Below are 25,690 nucleotides of genomic sequence, written 5' to 3'. Positions count from 1 at the left end.
CAATACCTCACTTTCTTATTTTTTAGCATTGATCTGCCAGAGTTTTAATACTGAAAATATTTTTCACCTACTTCATGTTGAAATTGAACTATATATCCACACAAAAGTGTTTTCTCCTCCACATTCTTTTAATAGAGAAACTGTTCTCTAGTAATAGGTATAGGTAATCTGGTGATTTATATATTTTATGAAATTTAGTGACTATTTCTTCTGTACAAGAAAATACAGCACCTTTGATCAAATTTTGGACTTCAGTTTTACAGGGCATGAGACTGAAAGAGACATGGGTTTCCAAGAGCAGAAGATACAAGAGTCCATCAAAATCATGACATCAGAACAGAAGTCTCCTCAATCATCTTCCGAAATAGAAAAGCTATGCCTCTTTTAATTAGGAGAGTTCTGCTTCAGTGGTTTTTTACATTTTAACGAGGTGAGGACCAATGCCAAGCCACTCCCTCACATCACCCCATAATGGAAACTCATACTCCCCTCCAGCCTCTGAGCCTCTGAGCCTTCTCTTCCAGAGAAGAGAAACTCTTCTCTGCCCACCTCCAGCCTCTGAGAATTGGCCCCTTACTCCAGTACAACAGTTTGAAAGTCTGAGACTATTGAAATCCAGTCCTTCTTTTTAAAGTCAAAGAAAGCAAAGGCCAGAAGGAATAAAAGCATTTTCTGAGGCAACACGGTGATTTGGAAGTTGAGACTGTAATTTAGGTTTCTGGTCTTCCTGTTTTGAGTTTTATAGAATAGTCTCTGCTACTTGAAGTAACAGACTATGAGTTGGTGTCTGCTTAACGTCTTCCTCAAGTTTTTATTTTATTTTTATTTATTTATTAAAAGATTTTATTTATTTATTTGACAGAGAGAGACACAGTGAGAGAGGTAACACAAGCAGGGAGAGTGGGAGAGGGAGAAGCAGGCTTCCTGTGGATCAGGGAGCCCGATGCAGGGCTCGATCCCGGGACCCTGGGATCATGACCTGAGCCGAAGGCAGATGCTTAACGACTAAGCCACCCAGGCGCCCCTTCCTCAAGTTTTTAAATGTTTATATTCTTATGAGTATACAAGAGATAAGGCACTGAACCGTATATGGAATTGATTCCAAGCAGAGGTGGTTTTATACTTACTCTTGTGTTGTTTCTTTCAGCTTTAAGTTCAGAAATTTCTTCTTCCTTTTCTAGAAGTTGCTCCCTACAGGCATTTAATTCTTTTGTCAGTGCAGCAAATTCCTGAAAAGGGAATAAAAATATTTGAAGACATATTTCAGATATTAAAAAAAATGTTTCCCACAGGAATAAAAAAAAATCAAAATATAAACTTGAATGTGAAAAACGGGAATAATGACTTCAATGACTGGCCTATATGTATATATATTGCTGTTATTGAATTAATTGGATTCCAATGTTCAGAAAATGCTAAACCATGATATTTAACATTTACATTTTATTGTAATATGCTGCTTCGGTGAGTGAATATAAGATGTTTCAAAATGTATCAGATACAGCACATTGAAATTAACATTAGTATGATAATATATTAGTAATATAGAATGATTTAAATTTGGCTAATTTTGTGAACTACTCCAAAAATCTTACACTTCCACTCCTATTCAGCAATGTTCAGACTGAGTATACTAAATCATCAAAAACCAAACACAAAACAAAACAAAACCACTACCAAAAGCAACCACAAAAAATCCTACTACATGTGTATCCAGAGATTAAGAAATTCATTTATATGTTAACACGATGAAGAAAGCAAATGTACCTCTTACAAAATAATAAATATCTAAGAGTTAATAACATCATCCTGCAAATTATTAATTTATGCATTGTTCAGTCTTTCCCTCTGAAACATAAACTCCATGTGAACTGGGACTTTGTCTGACTTCACTGCTACACTCTTAATGTCTAATACATACCGGGTGCTCAATAGTATTTATTTTCAATAAGTGAAAATGGATCATGTTGTTAGAAAAAAATATTGAGGGTTCTGGAAGAATCCTCTCTCCATGTGACAAGTGACAATTTAGAGGATTCTTCAATGGCCTCCCCAAAATAGGATCAGAAATTGTATGATCTGGGTATTTTTACCATGAAGCAGAGAGTTTCAACACAGTAAAGATTACATAAAAAGAAAATCAAGAAACTAAATTCAATTATTCGGCTACTCTAACTTACAATCAAATACTATTTTTTAAAATGATTTTGAAAAACAGTAAACAGGTCCATGTTATCATTATGATTATCATTAAATCATTTAAAGTGATTCCCAGTAATAAAACTGATGCTTGTCAAATATTTAAATATTTGGGAAACAGGCTGAGAAGTCACTGTCAGAAGATGAAAAATAAAGATGAAAATCAGGGAGACAATTATGGTTAACCTAACCTCTATAAAGGGAAATATAGTCAAAAGTTAATGTGCTATGGTGAGTGCTGTGAATTGTGTAAGACTCTTGAATCACAGACCTGTACCTCTGAAACAAATAATACATTATATGTTAAAAAAAAAAAAAAGAAGAAGATAGCAGGAGGGGAAGAATGAAGGGGAGGAAATCGTAGGGGGAGACGAACCATGAGAGACGATGGACTCTGAAAAACAAACTAAGGGTTCTAGAAGGGAGGAGGGTGGGGGGATGGGTTAGCCTGGTGATGGGTATTAAGGAGGGCACGTTCTGCATGGAGCACTGGGTGTTATACACAAACAATGAATCATGGAATAGTACATCAAAAACTAATGATGTAATGTATGGTGATTAACATAACATAATAAAAACAAAAACAAAAACAACAACAACAAAAAAAGTAAATGAATATGATTATGCAAAGCTTCGAAAGGTTTAGGGTTCATATTTTTGTTTGCTTTAAACCACTTATTTTGCTCAGTTTCTTTCTGAGTGGCTTTAGCCCAAGTGGGTACTTCAAAGACCTCAGAGTAGACTTAGAGCTTAGAATCAAGATGAAAGCGTTCATTGTTACATTTAGGCTGGCATTACAGATAAATGTTTTCTCCCCTGATTGCTGCCTGCTTAAATGTTGTTGAGTGGGTGCCTGGGTGGCTCAGATGGTTAAGAGTCTGCCTTCAGCTCAGGTCATGATCCCAGGGTCCTGGGATCGAGTCCCACATTGGGCTCCCTGCTCCTTGGGAGCCTGCTTCTCCCTCTGCCTCTCTCTCTCTTTCTCTGTCTCTCATGAATAAATAAATAAAAATCTTAAATTAAAAAAAAATGTTGAGCATATTATTTTAGTGGAGAATGGAAATAAGCAACAAATAGAAAACAATAAACATTTCCATAAAAAAACAGAACTTTATAAAAACAGCATAATTTTGATGAAGAAGTGACAGTGCTACATTATATATTGTTAACATATGGGCATTTAGATGTAATCTTATCCTTATGAAGATTATTAGACAAAATATAAATCAAATCTATATTTAACAACAGACCACTTTTAAAAAACTTATATCTAGGTCTACCTTTCTAGAGATTTAGCTTACTGTCTACAGAAAGATAAAATATCAGAAAGAAATGTTTCTGAATTTTAACATGAGGTATTTCCAGGTGGTAAAATAATAAGTGAGCTTTGGTTTGGTTTGGTTTGATTTTGCCTCCTCCTATGTATTTTTAATAATCAAAACTCTCTACAATGGAGAAATATGCTTTTTATGCTTAGAAAACAGAAAAAATACAAATCTATAAGTGCATAGAAGCAATCATATATTCAAAACCGAGGACAGAAATTGGTCATGATGTTACTGGTGCTAGGTGACTTTGGATTTTTTATTTATTATCATGGAACTGAATCTGAGCAAGCTCTTTGGTGTCTCCATGTATTAAGATTAATTTTAAATTTCTTAACTTCCTAGAAAATTTCAAGCAGTACTTTGATGTTCCTTATCTCATCTTGCTCTCTAAATAACTGGGGGGGGGGGGGTTTCATTCTGATTTGACGGCTGAGGAAACTGAAATACTAAGACTCAAGTCCAAGTTCATTAAGTTCACAATCCACACAAAGTGAGTTAGACAGTGAACACAGTTTTCCAGAACACTTGTCTAGTAGTGCTTTTCCTCTATTCCATTTGACCCTAGCTGTTCGTCAGGTTTATATGATTCAGATTTGGAGTGCATTTAGCTGTATTTTTTCCCCTTACCTGAAGGATTAGATAACCATTACTTACAATTACCTGTATTATCCTTCTTCATTAGTCCAAAGGGGGTATGGGGGAACTAAGAGGCCCAAGGCAAAGTATACCTTTCATGCAGAGCAGCATGAATTAGACAAGCACATTCTGTGTATCTGGGACTGCAGTAGAGGCAGACTCAGATACAGAGCATCTCACTGAGAGCTAATCATCAAATGTTCTTACACTTTTCCTCTGACATTTCTCTCTTCTGTATCTACTATATATCTTTTATGAGATGATAATAACACCAGATATAATTAACATTGATTCAGCCCTTAGAATATGCCAGGTACTCTGCCAGGCAATTTATATGATTATCTCATTTAATCATAATAAAACTCTGTAATAAAATACTAGAATATCACTAAATAAAACTATACACTCTTATGTAATCTGGCAAACCCACTCCTCGGCATTTACCCAAAGGAGTTGAAATAATATGTCTACACAAAAACATGCACATGGATGTTTATAATGGCTTTATTCATAACTGCCAAAACTTGAAAGGAACCAAGATGCCTTTCAGTAGGTGAATGGATAAACTCTGGTACAACCAGACAGTAGAATATTATTCAATGCTAAAAAGAAATCAGCTATCAAGACAGAAAAAGACATGGAGGAAACTTAAATACATACTACTAAGTGAAAGAAGCCATTCTGGAAAGGCTACATACTGTATAACTCCAAGTACATGACAAAGGCACAGCTGTAGAGATCAGTGAATGACAGGGGTTAGGTTGGGGGAGAGGGATGAACAGGTGGAGCACAGAGGAGTTTTAGGGCAGTGAAACTACTCTGTGGAGTAATGCTGGATACATGTCATTATATATTTGTCTAAACCCACAGAATGTATGACACCAAGAGTGGAATAATTACCAAGAGTAATGTAAACTGTGGACTTTAGGTGGTAATGATGTGTCAATGCAGGTTCATCAATTGTAGTGGATGTACCACTTTGATGGGGGATGTTGATAATAGGGGAGGCTGCGCATGTGTGGGGGCAGAGGGTATATGGGAAATCTCTGTACCTTCCCCTCAATTTGGCTAGAAACCTAAAACTGCTCTAAGAATATAAAGTCTTAGAAACAAGTCTCACTGAGGCCTAGAGAAGTTAAGAAATTTGCCCAATGTTAGACAGTCAGTCAATGGTATAGGTGAGGACAATTTGTTGTTTTTCCCTCCTGATCATAGGCTTTCCGTTTCTAATTGGTCCTTCGTTCAGTCATTGTAACATTATATCTTTCTCAAGCTCACAAAACTTTTCAGAGCTTCCTACTTTCAACACACCAAATGTAAACAGATTTTAACTTTTAAAGTTCAAACTATCTAAAACATGGCCCTTTCATAATTAACTCACTCTATTTCTCACTGAACAATAGCAATTACCCCTTTGAGCAGGAGTCACTTTGCTCTGCCCTGAGCTTAGCATTTTTCCCTATTTCTCAGATGAGGATGCTGAAGCTTCTCAGGATGAGTAACTTGTGCAAGGTCACACAGCTAAAAATAATTCACCCTGATTCCCAAACTCTCTAATTTCTGCAACACTACCTCCTTTTGGCTGAAAATGAAAAATCATCAAATTTCTTAATAGTAACAATTGATACAAATCTATCCCTCTTATCCATCCATCCACACAACACTTATTGGGCACCTACTACATTTCAGACCCGCTGCTAGGTGCTGAAGATCTAGAGCTAGCATAGGTGCTGCACTTGATCTCACAGACCTTTCGAAAATCACATTTAAGGCACATTAGGGATTTTCGTCACTCAAAACCCATCACTAAAGTGACACACAATTAACTTTTGAATGTTAGTCTACCTGCTTAGAGACACTGTTGATTTACAGATGACTCTTACCCTGTAAAGCCTCCTTCTTAGAAGGTCTGTCTTCTGTATCTACCACAGATTTTTCTTTCCTGTTTCAATTTCCACCTTTCCATTTCCTCATCTCTCTTCTTTTTTCTTTCTTTCTTTTACATACCATCTCTTATATCTGTAATACTCTTCCACAACCTCTCTGCCTAACTCATTTATTTATTTATTTTTAAAGGGTTTATTTATTTATTTAGAGAGAGAGAGAGGGAGTGAGCAAGGGGACGAGCAGAGGGAGAAGGAAAGAGAGAATCTTAAGTGAACCCTGAGCAGAGCCTGAGCCTGACGCAGGATTTGATGGCAAGACCCCGAGAGATCATGACCTGAGCTGAGATCAAGAATCAGATGTTTAACTGACTGAGCCACTCAGGAGCCCCCTAATTTATTTTTACGTTACCAGTTTGCCTTGTTAATGTTCTACAGTACCTTCTCTAAAATCTATTAATGCATTTACTGAATTGTTTTTAAAGTAACTGAATTATGTGTTCATCTCCTCCAAGTAACAGTAAGATCCTTTAATGCAAGGTTGTTATTTGTTTATTTTTATATCCTCAGGATTTAGCACGGTTCCTGACAAATTATAGACAATGAATCTTTGTTGTAACAATAAATGAATGGTTCACTTTCCCTAAATTTTTTTACTTTAATACTAAAACAGTATTTAAAAGGTATAATTTGGTAGTTATTTCTTTTTCTGAGTGAGATCTTTAGAATTTGTTCCACCTATAATATGTCTGATATCCTTTTTACTTTGTAGAAGTCGTTTTTGTCTACATTTGAAATATTATGCTATGCTATATTCTACATAGCAATGGCATTATTATCTGCTATATTGTGTTGCATGTATATAAAGTGATACTATTATTCCCAATAATTCATGCATTCAGATTTATCATTTGTTCCTTGGCTATATTGTATTGTCTTGTTCATTCTCAGAGGAAAAAAATACTATTTTGTGTTATTTCTCTAGTCTATTGTTTCCCAAACTATAGTCTATAGAACTGTATTTCTATAAGAGTCTCAGAAAAAAAATCCATAGCCAAATGAATTTGGGAAATGATGTATGTTATATATTTTGCTCTTGGAACTATATTATAGAAATCAGAATATTAGAGATTCTGAGGAAAGTTGGGTTTGTGGCCAAGAATTGGGAACAACCTGGGTTTCCATCTATAGAAAATGGGTGAATTAAATATAGTAAATGCACATGATGGAATATTGTGCAAAGGGCAGAATGAATAGGCTAGATCTTTTTACAGCAACATGGAAAGATTTCAAAAGTATAATTTTGAGTGAAAAAGGTAAGAAAGAGAACACAGTGTGTAATATGGAGTATTTTCAGAAGCTGAAGACAGCAAAGATAAAGAAAACTTCATTCATACTCCACCATTTCTGAATTCAAAGGAGTCTATAGGAAGAGCTGAGTTTGCTTTGAGTCACTGACACAGGAGTAGTAGATCAGTTACCAACCACAAGCCATATTCAACAACTTTCCAGACCAATCATTTTGTTTCCCAACAAGTCTGCCAAAATTCCTACTTTTTCCCAGGACTAAAATGACTTTCCCTACTCTATTTTTTTCTTGGAATTTTAGAGTGGTCAAGACACAAAGAGCCATGTAAGTACCCTCAGGCCAAAGAGAATATACTATTCTTTCTTAACGTGTACTCATGTACCTAACACACACACACACACACACACACACACACACACACACACACATTCCTATGAGCACTCCCTGTGTATTGACATTATTCTAAGTGCTAGGGAGATGACAATAAAGGAAGCAAGTTAAAGTTTTTGTTCTCAATATGTTCATACACATTCAGGCATTCACCATTCAAGCAACTTTTATTCAAGAGTGAATCATTTCTTTTTTTTTTTAAAGATTTTATTTATTTGACAGAGAGAGCACAAGCAGAGGGAGAGAGAGGGAAAAGCAGGCTCCCTGTTGAGAAAGGAGCCCAATGCGGGACTTGATCCCAGGACCCTGGGATCATGACCTGGGCCAAAGGCAGCCGCTTAACTGACTGAGCAACCCAGGCGTCCCAAGAGTGAATCATTTCCAGCTATATCACCCTCAAAACTAAATCAACTCACCATGTAGATTAGTTCCTTTAAAATATAAAGCAAAAATAAACTATTGGGACTACATCAAAATAAAAAAACCTGCACTGCTAAAGAAACAACCAACAAAACTAAAAGACAACCTACCAAATGGGAGAAGATATTTGCAAATGACATATCTAATAAAGGGTGAATGTCTAAAATATATAAAGAACTTATACAACTCAACACCCAATAAACAAATAATCCAATTTAAAAATGGGCAGAAGACATGAATAGACATTTCTCCAAAGAAGACATACAGATGGCCAGCAGACACATGAAAAAGTGCTCAACATCACTCAGCATTAGGGAAATACAAATCAAACCCACAATGAGATATCACCTCACACTTATCAGAATGGCTAAATTAAAAAAATCAAGAAACAACAACTGTTGGTAAGGATGTGGAGAAAAAAGGAACCCTTTTGAGCACTGTTGGTGTGAATGCAAACTGATATGGCCACTGTGGAAGACAGTATAGAGGTCCCTCAAAAAATTAAAAATAGAACTACCCTAGGATCCAGTATCACATTACCAGGTATTCACCCTAAGAATACAAAAGCACTAATTTGAAGGGACATATGCACCCCATGGTTATTGCAGCATTATTTACAATAGCTAAACTATGGAAGCAGCCCAAGTGTTCATCAATAGATGAATGGATAAAGAAGGTGTGGTGTGAGTATACAATGGAACTTTATTCAGCCATAAAAAAGAATGCAATCTTGCCATTTGCAACAATATGGATGGAGCTAGATATAATGCTAAACAAAATAAGCCAATCAGAGAAAGCCAAATACCATATGATTTCACTCATATGTGGAATTTAAGAAACAAAACAGTGAACAAAGGGAAAAAAAGAGAAACCAACCAAGAAACAGGCTCTTAACTATAGAGAACAAATTGAGGGGTACCAGAGCAGGGGTTGGGGGGGAGCTAGGCAAAACAGATGAAGGGGATTAAGAGCACACTTATCCTGATGAGCACTGAGTAATATATGCAACTGTTGAATCACTATATTGTACACTTGAAACTAATACCGCACTGTATATTAACTACACCGTAATTTAAATAAATAAATAAATATAGCCAAGCAGAAAACATATTTTTTCTATTTTATATATACATAAAATATATAGAAAATATTCTACATAGAAAGAAATTTTTTTTGTTAGTATCTTAAAAAAATTGAAAGTATCATTTCTTACACCAAACACAAGTCATCTAATTTCTGTGCACCCCTAATTGTAATTTACAAGTCTTATAAAAAAAACTTGATTAAAAGAGATTAACTAATTCTATGGACACCTGGGTGGCTTCCTCTGTTGTGTTTGACTCTTGGTTTTGCCTCAGGCCATGATCTCATGGGTCCTGGGATGGAGTCCTGTGCAGGGCTCTGGGCTCAGCCGGGAGTCTGCTTAAGATCACCATACATTACATCATTAGTTTTTTTTGTTTTGTTTTGTTTTAAGATTTTATTTATTTATTTGACAGAGAGAGAACACAAGCAGGGGAGTGGGAGAGGGAGAAGCAGGCTTCCCGTGGAGCTGGGAGCCCGATGCGGGGCTCGATCCCAGGACCCTGGGATCATGACCTGAGCCGAAGGCAGATGCTTAACGACTGAGCCACCCAGGCGCCCCTACATCATTAGTTTTTGATGTAGCATTCCACGATTCATTGTTTGCGTATAACACCCAGTGCTCCATCAGAATGTGCCTTCTTTAATACCCATCACCAGGCTAATCCATCCCCCCCTCCCCTCTAGAACTCTCAGTTTGTTTCTCAGAGTCCATAGTTTCTCATGGTTCGTTTCCCCCTCCGATTTCCCCCCCTTCATTTTTCCCTTCCTACTATCTTTTTTTTTTAACATATAATGTATTATTTGCTTCAGAGGTACAGGTCTGTGATTCATCAGTCTTACACAATTCACAGCACTCACCATAGCACATACCCTCCCCAATGTCTATCACCCAGCCACCCCATCCCTCCCACCCCCACCACTCCAGCAACCCTCAGTTTGTTTCCTGAGATTAAGAATTCCTCCTATCAGTGAGGTCATATGATACATGTCTTTCCCTGATTGACTTATTTCGCTCAGCATAATACCCTCTAGTTCTATCCACGTCATTGCAAATGGCAAGATCTCATTCCTTTTGATGGCAGATATATATATTCCATTATATATATCTATATCTATCTATATACATATAGATATATATACACACCACATCTTCTTTACCCATTCATCTGTCGATGGACATCCACAGTTTGGCTATTGTGGACATTGCTGCTATAAACATCAGGGTGCACATACCCCTTCAGATCCCTACATTTGTGTCTTTGGGATAAATACCCAGTACTGCAATTGCTGGGTCATGTGGCAGCTCTATTTTCAACTTTTTGAGGAACCTCCGTACTGTTTTCCGGAGGGGCTGCAGCAGCTTGCATTCCCACCAACAGCATAGGAGGGTTCCCCTTTCTCTGCATTCCCACCACATCTGTCGTTTCCTGACTTGTTAATTTTAGCCATTCTGACTGGTGTGAGGTGGTGTCTCAAGAGAAAAATGAAGGGGGGGAAATCGGAGGGGGAGACGAACCATGAGAGACTATGGACTCTGAGAAACAAACTGAGGGTTCTAGAGGGGAGGGGGTGGGGGGATGGGTTAGCCTGGTGATGGGTATTAAAGAGGGCACATACTGAATGGAGCACTGGGTGTTACACACAAACAATGAATCATGGAACACTACATTAAAAACTAATGATGTAATGTATGGTGATTAACATAACATAATAATAAAAAAATATCCTCTCCCTCTGCCCCTCTCTCCACTTGTGTGTGCAAGCGTGTACTCTCTCTCTCTAAAATAAATAAATAAATCTAAAAAAAAGAGATTAACTAACTCTAGCAAACCCATACTGTGCCCCCTTGATTTTTTATGTATCCATCTCCCCCAGGTCTGTCAGATCCCCAGAGCAGAGGTAACCTGCCTTTGTATCTTAAAAGTGGTTTTGCCTGGGCTTGCTGGCATCAGAGCTAAGGATGAACTTAAGTAATTCAAGTGTCTGAGTTGCTACTATTTCAAATAATAGCCCTTGGGTCAGTGAGTTGTTCTCAGTTGGTTTCATGCAAGAAGCTTCTCTTGTTTTGGTTCCTGCATGTGTTAAAAGTGAAAGCTACAAGGGCAAGATACAAATTCCCTGAGTTTCTGCATCTAATTACTTTCTACAGGAGTGACTTGGACAGGAGGAGAGTGTTTAGATTCAGAGTTTCCTCTGGCTATCATTTCTCTTCCCTTCACCTCATGCCGCTTTTTACCTGGTAAACCGCCACAGCCTACTAGGCTGTCCATCTTCAGACAGATGCAGAACATTCTACTTTTAAACATGCTCATCTTGAGATGCATTTTCTGATGTTTAATATTAAACATAGGACTGAAATAGACCGCTAACTTCTCTGATTCATTTCAGGATGGTGTGCTGACTTGAGGGGGTTTATTTGGAAAAAGAAAAAGGACATATTTTCTCATAACTAAATGTTTGAAAGGCCTTGATTTAATAGGTGAATCCTCACCTCAGAAAAGCAGGTCAGGAGAAGCTGCATGACAAAAGGGAAATTCAACCTTTTAATTTCAAGTCATTGACACCAGGCAGCAGTCTCCAGAGTAATCTCTGACAATCCATTCATCATAATCACAATTTTAACACTCTTTACCTTCCAATTAAACCTGCATTCTCTAATCTTGCGGGCCACTTTATTAATTATGGCAATGGCCTTATTTCTGCAGTATATCTGAGTATATACTGGCTGAAAAATCATAAGTGCAAACCAGTCTTAGAGAGAAGAGAAAAAATAAAGGGTGAGCTGGAATTCAGCTTCACTAAGCACCACCAACCTCACCAACCACAAAAAAAGCATCTTTTAAGTTTATTCTCCAACCATCTAACATTTGTGCAAATCAAAAATAGCTCTGAGGAAAGCATATGGCATGGAAGCATGCTGACTTGACCATCCAGCATTTAAATTAGACAAAATTAACGACTTCAAAATGTTTTTATAATGACTTCCTTAGGCTGTACCCCCAATTTTACCGCATTTTGGTGTCTCCTCTTTTGAAAATTGAAAATTCTTCTAGCAATTCTATTTGTAATCCTCAGTGGAAAGCTTTGGATTTTAAATCTACATTTCTTTGGATATAACTGCACATAAATTTACATGTATAATGATACATATCTCCTTTCCTACACCATAGGACATATTTTCTAGAACAAATTAATAACAGAAATATTACATTGAAGAGATGAAGACAAAAAACAAAAAGTCTTAATGTAGTCCTTAAATTTTATATATATATATATATATATATATATATATATACACACACACAAATCTCAGAATATCAGTTATAAATTAACAAGAGTCTGTAGCAATTCAGTTTGGAAATAAAAAAGCATGTGTTTTATAGACATTAATACCCCATCTCTCTCTGTATGTATATATACATTCATTTTTATTGTATTATTATTGCCATATTATGTTATATAATCAAATGCAGTGTTAATGACCTCTGGTCTCATAATTGCCTCCTAGACTTGCATGAGCTCAGGAAAAGCTGTCATCCAAAATTACTGTGTGAAACAGCCACGTCTCCTGGTCAGCCCTGGGCTAGACAGCTTGGAGAATCGCCTGCATAGCTAATACAATTTGACAGGCACAACTGGACTCTCAGGGTTTTCACAGAAATTGTTGAGTAAGGCTGCCCAATTTAAAAGGAAAATGAGATTTATTTTTTTTAAGATTTTATTTATTTATTTAACAGAGACAGAGACAGTGAGAGCAGGAACACAAGCAGGGGGAGTGGGAGAGGGAGAAGCAGGCTTCCCGCTGAGCAAGGAGCCCGATGTGGGACTCGATCCCAGGACCCTGAGATCATGACCTGAGCCGAAGGCAGCCGCTTAATGACTGAGCCACCCAGGTGCCCCGGAAAATGAGATTTAAACCCTATGCAAATAATATTTTGTGTCCCCTTGATTTTTTATGTATCCATATTCCAACAAGAGGACTATGTTGCCTTTTCCTTAAAACTGCGTAATAGAAAATTATGTTAATGTATTATAGTGATCTGAGAGATGTGAGTCTGTTTAAAATCAAACATGCTACAAGAACCATTTTATGTAGATAGAGACATAGGTACTGGGTAGCTTTTGTTTTCAAAAATCTTCCAATCAAGGAAATTGCATCATCCAAAAAGTGGGTGTTTGTTGAAGTCAAACATAGGTGCTGCTGTCAGGCAGGCTCAGGCTGTCTAACCATGAAGCCATGTACCTACCATGCCTCATCTATTACATTCCCACTGAAATGTTCCCATCTTACATCTTATCTCTGCTCTGCTTTCTAGGCTTTAATTTGTCCATCTGTGTATAGCGCTGCCCCAGGTATCAGATGCTCTTTAAAAGCAGCTGTTAGAAATGATTCACCTTTGTTGTTGAATACTGGAGGACAGGCAATGCTATCATAGATTGGTTGGGGACCTATTTCGAGGGAAGTATATTTTTCAGTACCCCAAAATTGACTACTCTGTCTACATTATGACTTCTGTGGGCCTTAGGTACTTTTGCTTTTGTGGGCCCCTTCGTTCATAAAAAGTATTAAAAATTCTATTTTATGATTGTGTTGATATAAAGATTAATATAATCCAGAATGAATAATATTCACTTTTTTCTTTTAATGTTTAAAGTAATTGGAACATTTGCATGGGCCCCTAAGGATAATGTGTGCCCGAAGCAGTGCTTTCACTGTGCCTAATGGGTAAATTGGCCTTATTGAAGTTATATATGGCTTAGTCCAAACAGTACCAGTTTCAGAGTGAAACAGACCTAGGTTCATATCTAGGCCAATAGCAGTGAACTTTTTAAACCACAATTGTCTGTCTAGGCAATGTAGGTAGCAGTGCCTTCTTCCTTGATTGGTGTAAAAATAAGATCATTAGTCCATATGATCCAGCAAATGTGCTCCTTCATATTTACCCAAAGGAACTGAAAAATTATGTCCACAAAAGTCCCTGCATATGGATGTTTATACCGGCTTCATTCACAATTGCCAAAACTTGGAAGCAACCAAGATGTCCTTCAAGAGGTGAATGGATATATAAATTGTGGTACATCCAGACAATGGAATATTACTTAGTGCTAAAAAGAGATGAGCTGTCAAGCCATGAAATGACATAGAGGAACCTGAAATACACATTACTAAGTGAAAGAAGCCATTCTGAATAGGCTACATAGTGCATGATTCAAATTATATGATATTCTGGTAAAGTTAAAACTATGGAGACAGTAAGAAACAAAACAAAACAAAACAAAAAACAGCAGCTGCCAGGGTTTGAGTCAGAGAGAGCTGGGATGAATAGCGTATAGAGAATTTTTTGGGTATAAAAATGCCCAGTTATTATACTATAATATTAGATACATGTTATTATACATTTTTTGAAATCTATAGAATGCACAACACCAAGAGTGAATTGTAAAATAAGCTATGGACTTGGATGATACTGATGTGTCAATGTAGATTCATCAATTGTAGAAAATGTACCATCTGGTAAGGGATGTTGACAATGGTGGAGTCTCTGCATGTTGATAATGGGGGAGTCTATGTAAATCTATGTACCTCCTTCTCAATTTTGTTGTGAATCCAAAACTGCTCTACAAAAATAAAATCTTAAAGTAAAATAATAATAAGAATAAGAAGAAGAAGAAGAAGAATGAGATCATTAGTACAAATGTGACTAGCATAGATCCTGGTTACAACAGATGTCCAATAAATGATACACACTCTATAATTTTTGAGCTATCTGTAGTTATTCTACATATAATTTTGTTTTCTTCTAAGACCCAGTTTTCTATATTAGGATAGTATATGTCATTAGGTGCTTCAGGAAATCATGCAGTTCCCCCACCCTCAATTCACGGCAACTGAAATGAACTTGAGAGTCACATAACCAACTTAAATAAATCAATTAAACAAATTTCATTGAGATCCCCATTCCACCCCCACGCTCGCACATGCACGTGCACAGACGCACGTGCACACACACACACAGACACACACACACTTCTTTGAGAAGAATCCTATTTGTAAATCAGGGACAGCAGGACTGCTCTCAAGAAGAGACGATCCTACTGTATCATTAGTGGAGCAGCATGATAAAAATGATTGACAATGTGACAGAGTTAAAACAACTAGCACATTTTTATAAGAGAAAATGACTTGTTGTACCCGCTTGCTCCTTTGCAAGGAGTATATTCTTACTCTTCCATTAATTTGGATATTACCTAAAACACATCAAGTAACACACTCTGTTCTCTTAAGCATCATATTAATGTCTATAAAGATAGCAATGATGAAGACATTCTCTGGTCGTCACAAAACTGTTCTTAGGAGCCCCGTACAATGCATGTGACGCCATCTGCTATAATTCCCTCCACACCTTTGTGACTGAATCTATTGCCACTTCCCTGGGGCTTACACAACACTGGAGATGCTGTCTGGAGTCCAAAGTGAAATTATAGGATAAAACACATCGGAGGAGTTTTCAGTGGACCCTTGTGCTGCTTGCTCTGAAATGCTGTTTGAGGGCAGCCCGGTTGCCTACAAGTCTGTCCAGAGCCCAGGGTTACAGTTTGAACCCTTTTATAGATTTCCTGACTCAGGTGAGTAAGATGGACTATGTTAAGATCCCTCCCTCTTGGGTGCTGGCTCTAAATTTGAGCAGCTTTCCAAATCCTAACTTTGAGTAGCTTCTCTAACTCCCAAATCCTGCTGTCCCTTTGCATATTATTACTGAAATGACAAAGACAAACTCAATGGCCTAGAAACAAGACTGAAGACACAGTCCAGGTATCCTTTCCGTTTAACCTGCTCCAGCTCCCCGCTGTACTTTTCCCCAAATAGGAAAAGTCCTTAGGCCTGGTCTTACTGTATCAGATATATGAAAGAAGAGAGAGGAAGAACACCAGAAAGAAACCCTCACACAGGAACCAAGCCTTTTAGTTCTCTAACCCAATTAATGAGCTTGTCCTTGAGCTTGACTCATTCTTATGGAAAGAGAGGGAATGAATCCTTTATTCCTACCAATGTCCAAAAGATACATTTTGCTCATTTGATGCTTGAACATTATTTGGAAATTTGTTTATAAATTTATTTTAAAATTTATTTATAAATTTATTTTTATTTTAAAACTCAACATTCTAAGCACATTAGTAAAATCACCTGGCCCAGTAAGCATTGTAGCTAAAGCATCTCAAGGCTGAGTCATTACCAACTGACAACTCTGTTGGCAGGAAAAGCCAATTTTCAACAGCTCTGACGGTGTAAAGCAGGAGGCATGTTTGACAAGATGCTGCGTATTAATTTAAAAGGCTTTAGCATCTGGTTAGGTAACACCTGCTGTGGCAAACACTCCCAGGCACACAAAATAGCATTCAGGCTGAATATTTAAATCTCCCTACATAGCCCAACAAAGCTCTAACTCTAAACAAAACAAAACTAAATCATGTCTCTAATCAACAGAGTTATAATTATATAGCCAAAAATATTTGGGCTATGACATTGTTTGCTATTCACAGAGTTAAAATGCTCTGGTGGGTGCCCTAGAAGTTATAAAGGATATTAAAACATATTGTCCTGCCATGGAAAATTTTACCGTGTGCAGCATTTAGAAGAGGAGCGCAACTCAGAGAGTAACACCCTGTGTTCTATTATGTTGTATTAATATAAATATAAAAATAAAGCAGAATTTGTCAGTGAGAAATGGGAAGGAATGGCACCAAATAACAGAGAAAAACAACGGGAAAGAAAAAGCTGGCAGGGGTCTTCAAAGCACTCTCTCTCTGAAAGGAAGTCTCAACGATCACAGTCATGTGAGAATAGGGGTAGAGACAAGTATATGTGTGTTCTGGAACTGTCAGGACACACCATCATAACATGGGGCCATTAAATATTCAAATAATATAACACATTCTGAGCCCATGGATACCAAGAAATATTCTTAGAATAATTGAATTTTCTGTGTCATTTACTGCAGAAAAGAGACCTGCCCTTGTCAGCTCAGTTTGGATACCAGGTCTGCTTGACAATTCTATTTCTCACCATAAATTAAAAGTTGACATTTTGATCATTTCTTTATTGGCCCCATAAAATATTATTGAATGCCTCATATGTAGGAGCTCCTGTACTTTTTTCAGACATTATAATGTGTACAATGGTGAAGCAGACATGGTAAATAAAGGTAGCTGGAGCAATTACAAAACACTGTGATCAGTGCTGTGATGGGGCTATATCCTCAGTGCTCAGCATTCAACTAACCCTGCAGAAAGTATGTTTATGGAGGGAACATCTAAGACAACATGTGAGAAATGACTAAGAATTAGGCAGGCAAGGGGTATGTTGAGTAAAATATTTTCCAGATCAAGAAAACAGCACGAACAACTTCCTAAAGTCAAAGCAAGAAAACAAACAAAACACTTAGGTATACGAAAACTGTAACACTCTTAGAAAAAAAACCATAGGGGTAAACCATAATCTTGGATTATGCAGTGGTTTCTTAGATATGACACTAAAAGCTCAAGCAACACAAGAAAAATAGATAAAATGGACACCATCTGCTATGGCCTGAATTGTGTTCCCCAAAATTCATGTTTAAGCCCAGATCCCCAATGTGATGGTATTTGGAAATGGGGTCTTTGGGAGATCATTAAATTCAGATGAGGTCATGGGGGTGAGGCTCTCAGGATGGGATTTCTGCCCTTTTTAGAAGAGGAAGAGACACAAGGGCTCTCTTTCTATGATGTGAGGACACAGTCAGAAAAGAGGTGTGTGCAAGTCAGGAAAAGAACTTGCCTATGCTAACATGCTGGACTCCAGATTTCCAGCCTCCAGAACTGTGAGAACATACATTAGGGTGAGCCATCCAGCCTGTGGCAGCCCAAGCTGACACCATCAAAATTTTGACACCCATAAAAACTAATAATCTTTGCACTTCAAAAGAAATCATCCAAAAAGTGAAAAGACAACCCGCAGAATGAGAGAATTTTTTCAAATCATATATGTTATAATAAGAACTTGTTTCTGGAATATATAGATAACTGTTACAACTCAATAATAAAAAGACAACCCAATTAAAGAATGAGCAAAAAGTCTGAAGAGACAGTTCTCCAAAGATATACAAATGGCCAGTGAGCAAATGAAAAGATATCCAACATCATACAAATTAAATACAAATTAAAACCACCATGGGATACCACTTCACACCCACTAGGATGGCTATAATCAAAAAGATAAATAATAACAAGTGTTGGCAAGAATGTGGAGAAGCCTCATACACTGCTAGTTGAAATGTAAAATGGTACAGCTGCTTTGAAGAAACAGTATGGCAGTGTCTCAAATGGTAAAACAGTTATCCTATGATCCAACAATTTCACTACTAGGAATATACTTAAGAAAGTGGAAAACATATGTCCACATGGAAACTTATACATGGATGATCATAGCAGCATTATTCATTATAGCTAAAAAGTAGAAACAACCCAAACATCCAACAATTGAAGAATGGATGAAAAAAAATGTAATATATATGTAAAATGGAATATTATGCAGAAATAAACAAAATCCTGATACATGCTATCACATGGATAAACCTCGAAAATATTATGCTAAGTTAAAGAAGCCAGCCCCAAGGGACCATGTTTATTGTATAATTCCATTACTATGAAATGTCCAAAATAGGCAAATATATAGAAACAGAAAATAAATTAGTAGTTACTAGAGGTAGGGGAAGTGAGGAGATTGGAGGAGGTGATAATTAAGAGATGCGCGATTTCTTTTGCAGGTAATGGAAATGTTCTAAAATTGTGGTGATGGATGCTTAACTCTGTGATTCTAATAAAAAGACAATGAATTGCACTTTAAGTGGGTTAACTATAATGCATACCACATTTTATTGTGCTTCCGTTTATTGCACTTAGCAGATAATTGCGTTTTTTACAAATTGAAGGCTTGCAGTAACCTTGAGTGCGGCAAGTCTGTCAGCACCATTTTCCCACAGCATTTGCTCACTTTGTGTCTCTGTGTCACATTAGTAATTCTCCCAATATTTAAAACTTCTTAATTATTAGTATATTTGTTATGATGATCTCTGATCAGTGACTATGACCCCCTGAAAGCTCAGATGACAGTTAGCATTTTTTAACCATAAAGTATTTTTATTTATTTTTATTTTTTTAAAGATTTTATTTATTTATTTGACATGACATAGCGAGAGAGGAAACACAAGCAGGGGGAGCGGAAGAGGTAGAAGCAGGCTTCCCGCCAAGCAGGGAGCCCAATGCGGGGCTCAATCCCAGGATCCTAAGATCATGACCTGAGCTGAAGGCAGACACTTAACCACTGAGCCACCCAGGCGCCCCATAAAGTATTTTTAAATTAAGGTATGTACACTGTTTTATTCAGACATAATGCTATTGCACACTTAATAGATTGCAGTATATGCACAGGGAAACCAAAAGAATCATTTGACTTGCTTTATTGTGATAGTCACTTTATTGCAGTGGTCTGGAGCCAAACCCACAATATCTCCAAGATAACGCATGTGGTATGTGAATGATGTTTCAATAAAACATCTAAAAAAATAGCAGTTCAGTACAGCTGCAGTGGAGTATAAGCTCTGCTATTTGTTTTGGTCTTTGATGAAGGGAATGAGAGCCATGGAAGGGATTTAAGCAGGTAAATGACATTATTAACTTCCTCTTCCTTCATATGAGTTTAGCTACTGCTCAAAGTCATTGAAAAAAAAAAAAAAAAAAAATTTCTGGACTTGCCCAGCAAAGGGCTAGATTCTGGACCTTGCTAAATTTATTAAGGTAACAACACCCTGGCATATTCTTTTTTAGTAAAAAGAGTCTTCTTGTGGACACCCAATTCTTTCAATTTCAATAACATTTGTTTATTGTTTGCTATTGGAAATTTTTTCATTCCTATCCTTTTGATCATCTTGGTGTCCCTTCCCTAGCAATACTAATAAAAACAACACTTTACATAAGAAATATGTCATTGTTCCTTCTTCTCCCAGGGACTTCCTCTAACATCTGAATCTTTCTGGTCAGTAGAAGCAAAAAGAATCTCAGAATACTGCTTTCTTGAGAAGTGCTTTGTAAGACACATTTTCAAGAAGAATATATATGGAAAACCACTCATCTATATTCTTAACCTTTTCAACTGCTCATAAGAAATCTTTGGCAAAGACTTAGCCAGGTGCACCTGAATGGCTCAGTCGGTTAAGCATCTGATTCTTGATTTTGCCTCAGGTCATGATCTCTGGAGCGTGAGACTGAGCACCCCCATCAGGCTCCACTCTGATCATGGAGCCTGTTTAAGATTCTCTCTCTCCCTCTTCCTCTGCCCCTCTCACACCCCGCCTCCTGTGCACGCTCTCTCTCTCTCACACAAACAAAAAGACTTAACTAAAGTTGGGAAAAACTCTTGACTTATCTGTATTGTAAAGATATTTACTCATTTACGAAATAAGCCCCATCAATATTAAATTGCTACATAAACATATAGTGCATAAAATTGCATATAGAAATTGAAATGTACAATCAGCTACGTAATAGATTGATTTTTACTACCTGGCACCAGCTTTCTACAGCTGCATCAAATAAGCCACATATGTATTGACACTCTATCCTCCCTTGCCTGAGACAACCTGAAATAATCACCTGTTTCTTGAAGCAACCTCATAATATTCCTCTTGCTGCAACTTTACACAGCAGCTATTTATTACCCCAGACCTGGTACCCAAGATGAATCCTATTTGCCATTCTGTTCTGGAATTTTTTTTTTTTTATATCTTCTTCAAAAAATAGAGTGTTTCAAATACTCCAAGTTAGAAACTTCTCCTACAGAAAGTTCTTCAACTGCAGAACCACGACTAGGATTATCATTTGTTTACATGCATAAATTATGCAGAGACATCACCATGGAAAAGCTACTTCCCTTGAAATGAGGGTCCATAATACTCCTTACTTGTTTTCGTTTTTTTTTCCTTAAGCTAATGTTGCTTGAGAGAATGAAAAACATCTAGGAGTCAATGTCTATATTCAGATGTTCTTTCTTCCTAATTTTATCTTTTGGTGTTAAGTTTATTTAATAATATACTTCAAGAGGAAGAGCATATTCTATGAGTGAGAATTTTACACAGGAAAAAGTCAGAGGAGGTTATAACTCTCAGGGAAGAAAACATTTTTAACCCATCCTTCATGTTGAGTTTTTACATTTTCTTTTTTTTTTTTTAGATTTTATTTACTTATTTGAGAGAGAACACAAGCAAGCGAGAGAGAGCATGAGTAGGGGGGAGGGGCAGAAGGAGAGGGAGAAACAGACTTCCCGCTGAGAAGGGAGACCAACTTGGGGCTCCATCCCAGGACCCTAAGCAGACGCTTAACCAATTGAGCCATCCGGGCGTCCCTACATTTTGTTTTAAACAACCTTACTTGTAAATATATACTAGCACCCAGTCCCATTCTGTAGTAACTTAATTGCTCTGAAATACAACTAGTGTCTTCTGATGGTGTTCTTTAGAAACCCTGTATCCTTCACAAGAAGTAAAAATCTAATTACTGTTGCCAAGTCTCTGCTTCCAATACATTAAAGAAGGGTTAGCCTTCTAATTAGCTATAAGTTTGTTAATTTTGCTGTATTACATTGAATAGATCACTCTTAGAATCATTTGTGTGGTGAAGTCAATGGTACATACAGAAGGGGGACCCTGATGGAAGAATCTTGACCGACATTGAAATGTGAATTGTTCAGAACACAATGATACATAAAACATAGAAATAAAATAATCTTTTAAAATTAATGAGAATTTTAGGAGAGTTAACTCTCATTTTAAATTATTCATGCCACTCTTCCTTCGACTTTTATTAATCTACGGTAGTAAATCTTCAGATCTCAATAAGACAGAAAACTAGAAGCTTTAATTCTAATCCAATATAAAAATCTCTGTGTCTAGATGGTAAAGTATGAGGGCCAGAACTGAGACTTTTTTGCCTCTGCTATACTGCCAGCTCCTTGTGATGGGCCTGTCATAGGAATTGCATTTGTTAAATAAAAACAATGTTAAACTGTTCATATTTAGTAATAACAACGTTAATGCAAGTTAATAAGCCTTTTAAAGAAAAAACTAGTAAAATTTTGCTTCTCATAAAGCTATTGATGAATAAATTTTAAAATATGGCATACTAGTTTCATTCTTTTCAAAGTGCTATTCCTTTTTTTTTTTAAGATTTTATTTATCTGACAGAGAGAGAGAACAAGCAGGGGGAGCAGCACAGGGAGAGGGAGAAGCAAGCTCTCCCCTGAGCATGGAGCCCGATGCGGCACTTGATCCCAGGATCCTGGGATCATGACCTGAGCCGAAGGTAGACGCCCAACCGACTGAGCCACCCAGGTGCCCTTAAAGTGTTATTCTTTAAATATTTTACACTTATTTTATATTATGTGTATTGCAATTCTAATATTCAATATCTTTTTTTTAAGATTTTATTTATTTATTTGACAGAGAGAGACACAGCGAGAGAGGGAACACAAGCAGGGGGAGTGGGAGAGGGAGAAGCAGGCTTCCCGCAGGGCAGGGAGCCCGATGCGGGGCTCGATCCCAGGACCCTGGGATCATGACCTGAGCCGAAGGCAGATGCTTAACGACTGAGCCACCCAGGCGCCCCATAATATTCAATATCCTTGAGAACAGAATTTGCTATTTATTGTTTCTTCTGATTCTAGCACAAGGCAACTTAGTTCTTCTCATGATTTAAAATAGTGATTGCAAGCCCAATTTGGTTTATCTAATCTGTAGGAATTCTGTAAGGTCTGGCTGAAAGACCTTCCTTCAGGAGAATATATTTTTCCTTCTGCTAAGCACTATGAAGCAGAGACTACTTTAAGTTTAAATAATAAATAAAAATATGAACTCCCACCCTTTTCAAGGGCAACATCCTGTTAATCATTGCTACTGTTGTTGTTTTTTCTAAACCTAGTTTCCTAACTCAGGTTTATACTGATCGTCTTCCTGACATCTTTTTGCAGATTTCTTCTAGGCTACCCTGTCTCTGAGGGTGTGGCCCTTTACTGGTTCTGGATTGATGCAGGGGTTTTAGTCCCAATTCCCTTTCTTACTCCTCTGCTCCCGATTTATCCCATTGGCGTTAAACCCAAGTTTCTAGTTCTTTGGATCAGCAAAAGTCTTCAGGTTGCTCCAGTCTTCAGAAAACACTATACTGGTATTTAAATGGCCTATTTGGTGCATTTTATGTAGGCTTTTGTACTGGGAAGCTTTCAGACTTTCATATTTGCCACATTGGCAGAAAGTAGAAATCAAATATGGATAATATATTTACAGATATTTTTATTAAATGATAAATCCAAATCACCATTTTTTCAACATTTTAAAAAAATGACTGTCACATGTCAAAATTCTGTTGGCATCACAAAGATGGATAAAATAGGTTCTGGCTCTTAAATTCTGCTTACAGTCTAAGGAGGTAACAGACTTATTCCAGATATACTGTGATATATAGTACATTGTGATAAAAATGGAAAGTTATTCTATAAAAGTGGAGATAGAATTTTTCTTTAACTCAACTATGTATTATAAAAACTTACATAGAACCTGCCCTCATCACTGCTGGAGGGATTGCAAAATGGTGCAGTCACTTTGGAAAACAGCTTGGTACTTCCTCAAAATGTTAAACATAGGGTTACCACATAACCCAGAAATTCCATTCTTACTTATATACCCAAAAAGTATAAAAACATATGTCTACACAAAAAAGTTATATATGATTGTCCATAGCGGCATTATTCATAATTGCCAAAAAATGAAAACAACTGAAATGTCCATCAACTAATGAATGGATAAACAAACTTTTATCCATTGAATGACAGATTTATACAATGGAATATTATTTACCAATAAAAAGAAATGAAGTATACTGAAATATACTACAACATGGATGAATCTTAAAAATATGGTAAGTGAAATAAGTCAGTCACAAAAGACCACCTGTTGTGTGATTCCAATTAAGTGAAATGTTCAGAATATGCAAGTAGTAGACCAGGAAAATAGTTTAGTAGTTGGCAGTGGCTTGGAGAAGGGCGAATAGAGAATGATCACTAATCAATACCAGTTTTTTGGGGGGAAGGGTTATTAAAATGTTCTAAAATTATATAGTCATGAAGGTTGTATAATTCTGTGAATATGCTAAAGAACAATGAACGGTATACTTTAAAAGGGCAAATTTTCTGGTATGTAAATTATATCTTAGTAAAGTTGTTATAAAAATTATAAGAGAAAAAAGTTATATAAAGTATTTGAAAATCAAAATGGAAAAGGACTTTCATAGAAGATAGTTTTCCAAGTTCTGAAGTCTAGTATTTTCAGTTCTATAGGATACAGATTTCAAGTTGAATTAAATTCCTTGTTGCACACTTGGGAATTTTTAACATTATAAATGCAATCATTTCAAAGTACCTCATAGCATCATCTCCTGCATTTTTTTTTTTTGGTTGGGCGAACATATAAAAGTAAATTAGTTCTTGCCCTTGTGAAGAAAATTGAAGTATCTCTAGGGGAGGAATCACTTTTAAAATGCCCTACTATTTAATTTGTGGTACTATATTCTCAAAGGACACTAAAAAAGAAGTGTGGGACTGCCTGGGTAAAGGTCATTTCCTTATTAATAATTGCATTATATTCTAGTAATTTTAGTTTCTAAATAACCCAAATAAAAGGCCTAAAATATCATCAAGTTAAAAGTCAAAAGCTCCTGAGATAGGTATAATGGATAAATTTTAAATATTAGTTCACACGGTTTCAAGCCTAGTTCTATACCAGATGTGTTTAAAGAAGATGTTGTTTCAAGTGACGCTGATTATCTGGTGGGGAAAACAAAGCAGATGAATAGTTACGGGACAGAGCCTCATGGTAAAAACATGTGCAAAGTGCTACAGAAACATTCCAGAGGAAGTAGGATTAATGGTGAATATGGGACCAAGAAAGGCTTTCAGATATTGTTTTCATATTGTCCAATATATTCCAACACTCACAGGCTTTATTTGGTGTCATGCTTCCATATTATTCAAATGCATATATTCTAACTTAATTATACTTCAGTAAGTTGAAATAACAGCAACATTCCTTATGGTACCTTGAAAATAAATAACCATTAGAACTGAGAGTACACATTTCATAGTAGGTCAGACCCTTACTTTAGCAAAATTGCATTAGACCATATTGGATCCTCTCAGCTTTTAAATCTCCACTATAGGTATCTGTTTGGGTATCATTTAATGTTTTTCTCTATTAAATATCTTCCATTAAAATAGAAATAGCATTGCTAATTTTAAGTGCTAATAATTTTATTATGGGATTAATCTTTAATAATTACCTAATGCTTGAAAATTCCATTTA

The 25,690-nt window shown here is 36.7% G+C and overlaps 1 protein-coding gene across 38 annotated transcripts in view; it reads right to left on the bottom strand.

Moving 5' to 3' along the window:
* The window catches only part of PPFIA2 (PTPRF interacting protein alpha 2), a 465,447-nt gene that overhangs the window by 184,028 nt on the left and 255,729 nt on the right, over positions 1 to 25,690 (bottom strand). For all 38 annotated transcript variants that reach the window (XM_027592669.2, XM_027592670.2, XM_027592668.2 and 35 more), the window contains one exon: positions 1,128 to 1,229. In XM_027592669.2, the coding sequence (XP_027448470.1) occupies positions 1,128 to 1,229 (102 nt within the window). The remainder of the gene's footprint in view (positions 1 to 1,127; positions 1,230 to 25,690) is intronic.

The sequence above is a fragment of the Zalophus californianus genome, chromosome 9, assembly GCF_009762305.2.
Source record: "Zalophus californianus isolate mZalCal1 chromosome 9, mZalCal1.pri.v2, whole genome shotgun sequence".
Taxonomy (NCBI): domain Eukaryota; kingdom Metazoa; phylum Chordata; class Mammalia; order Carnivora; family Otariidae; genus Zalophus; species Zalophus californianus.
Note: the sequence above shows the minus strand (reverse complement) of the source record. Positions and strands in the feature narration are given on the sequence as shown.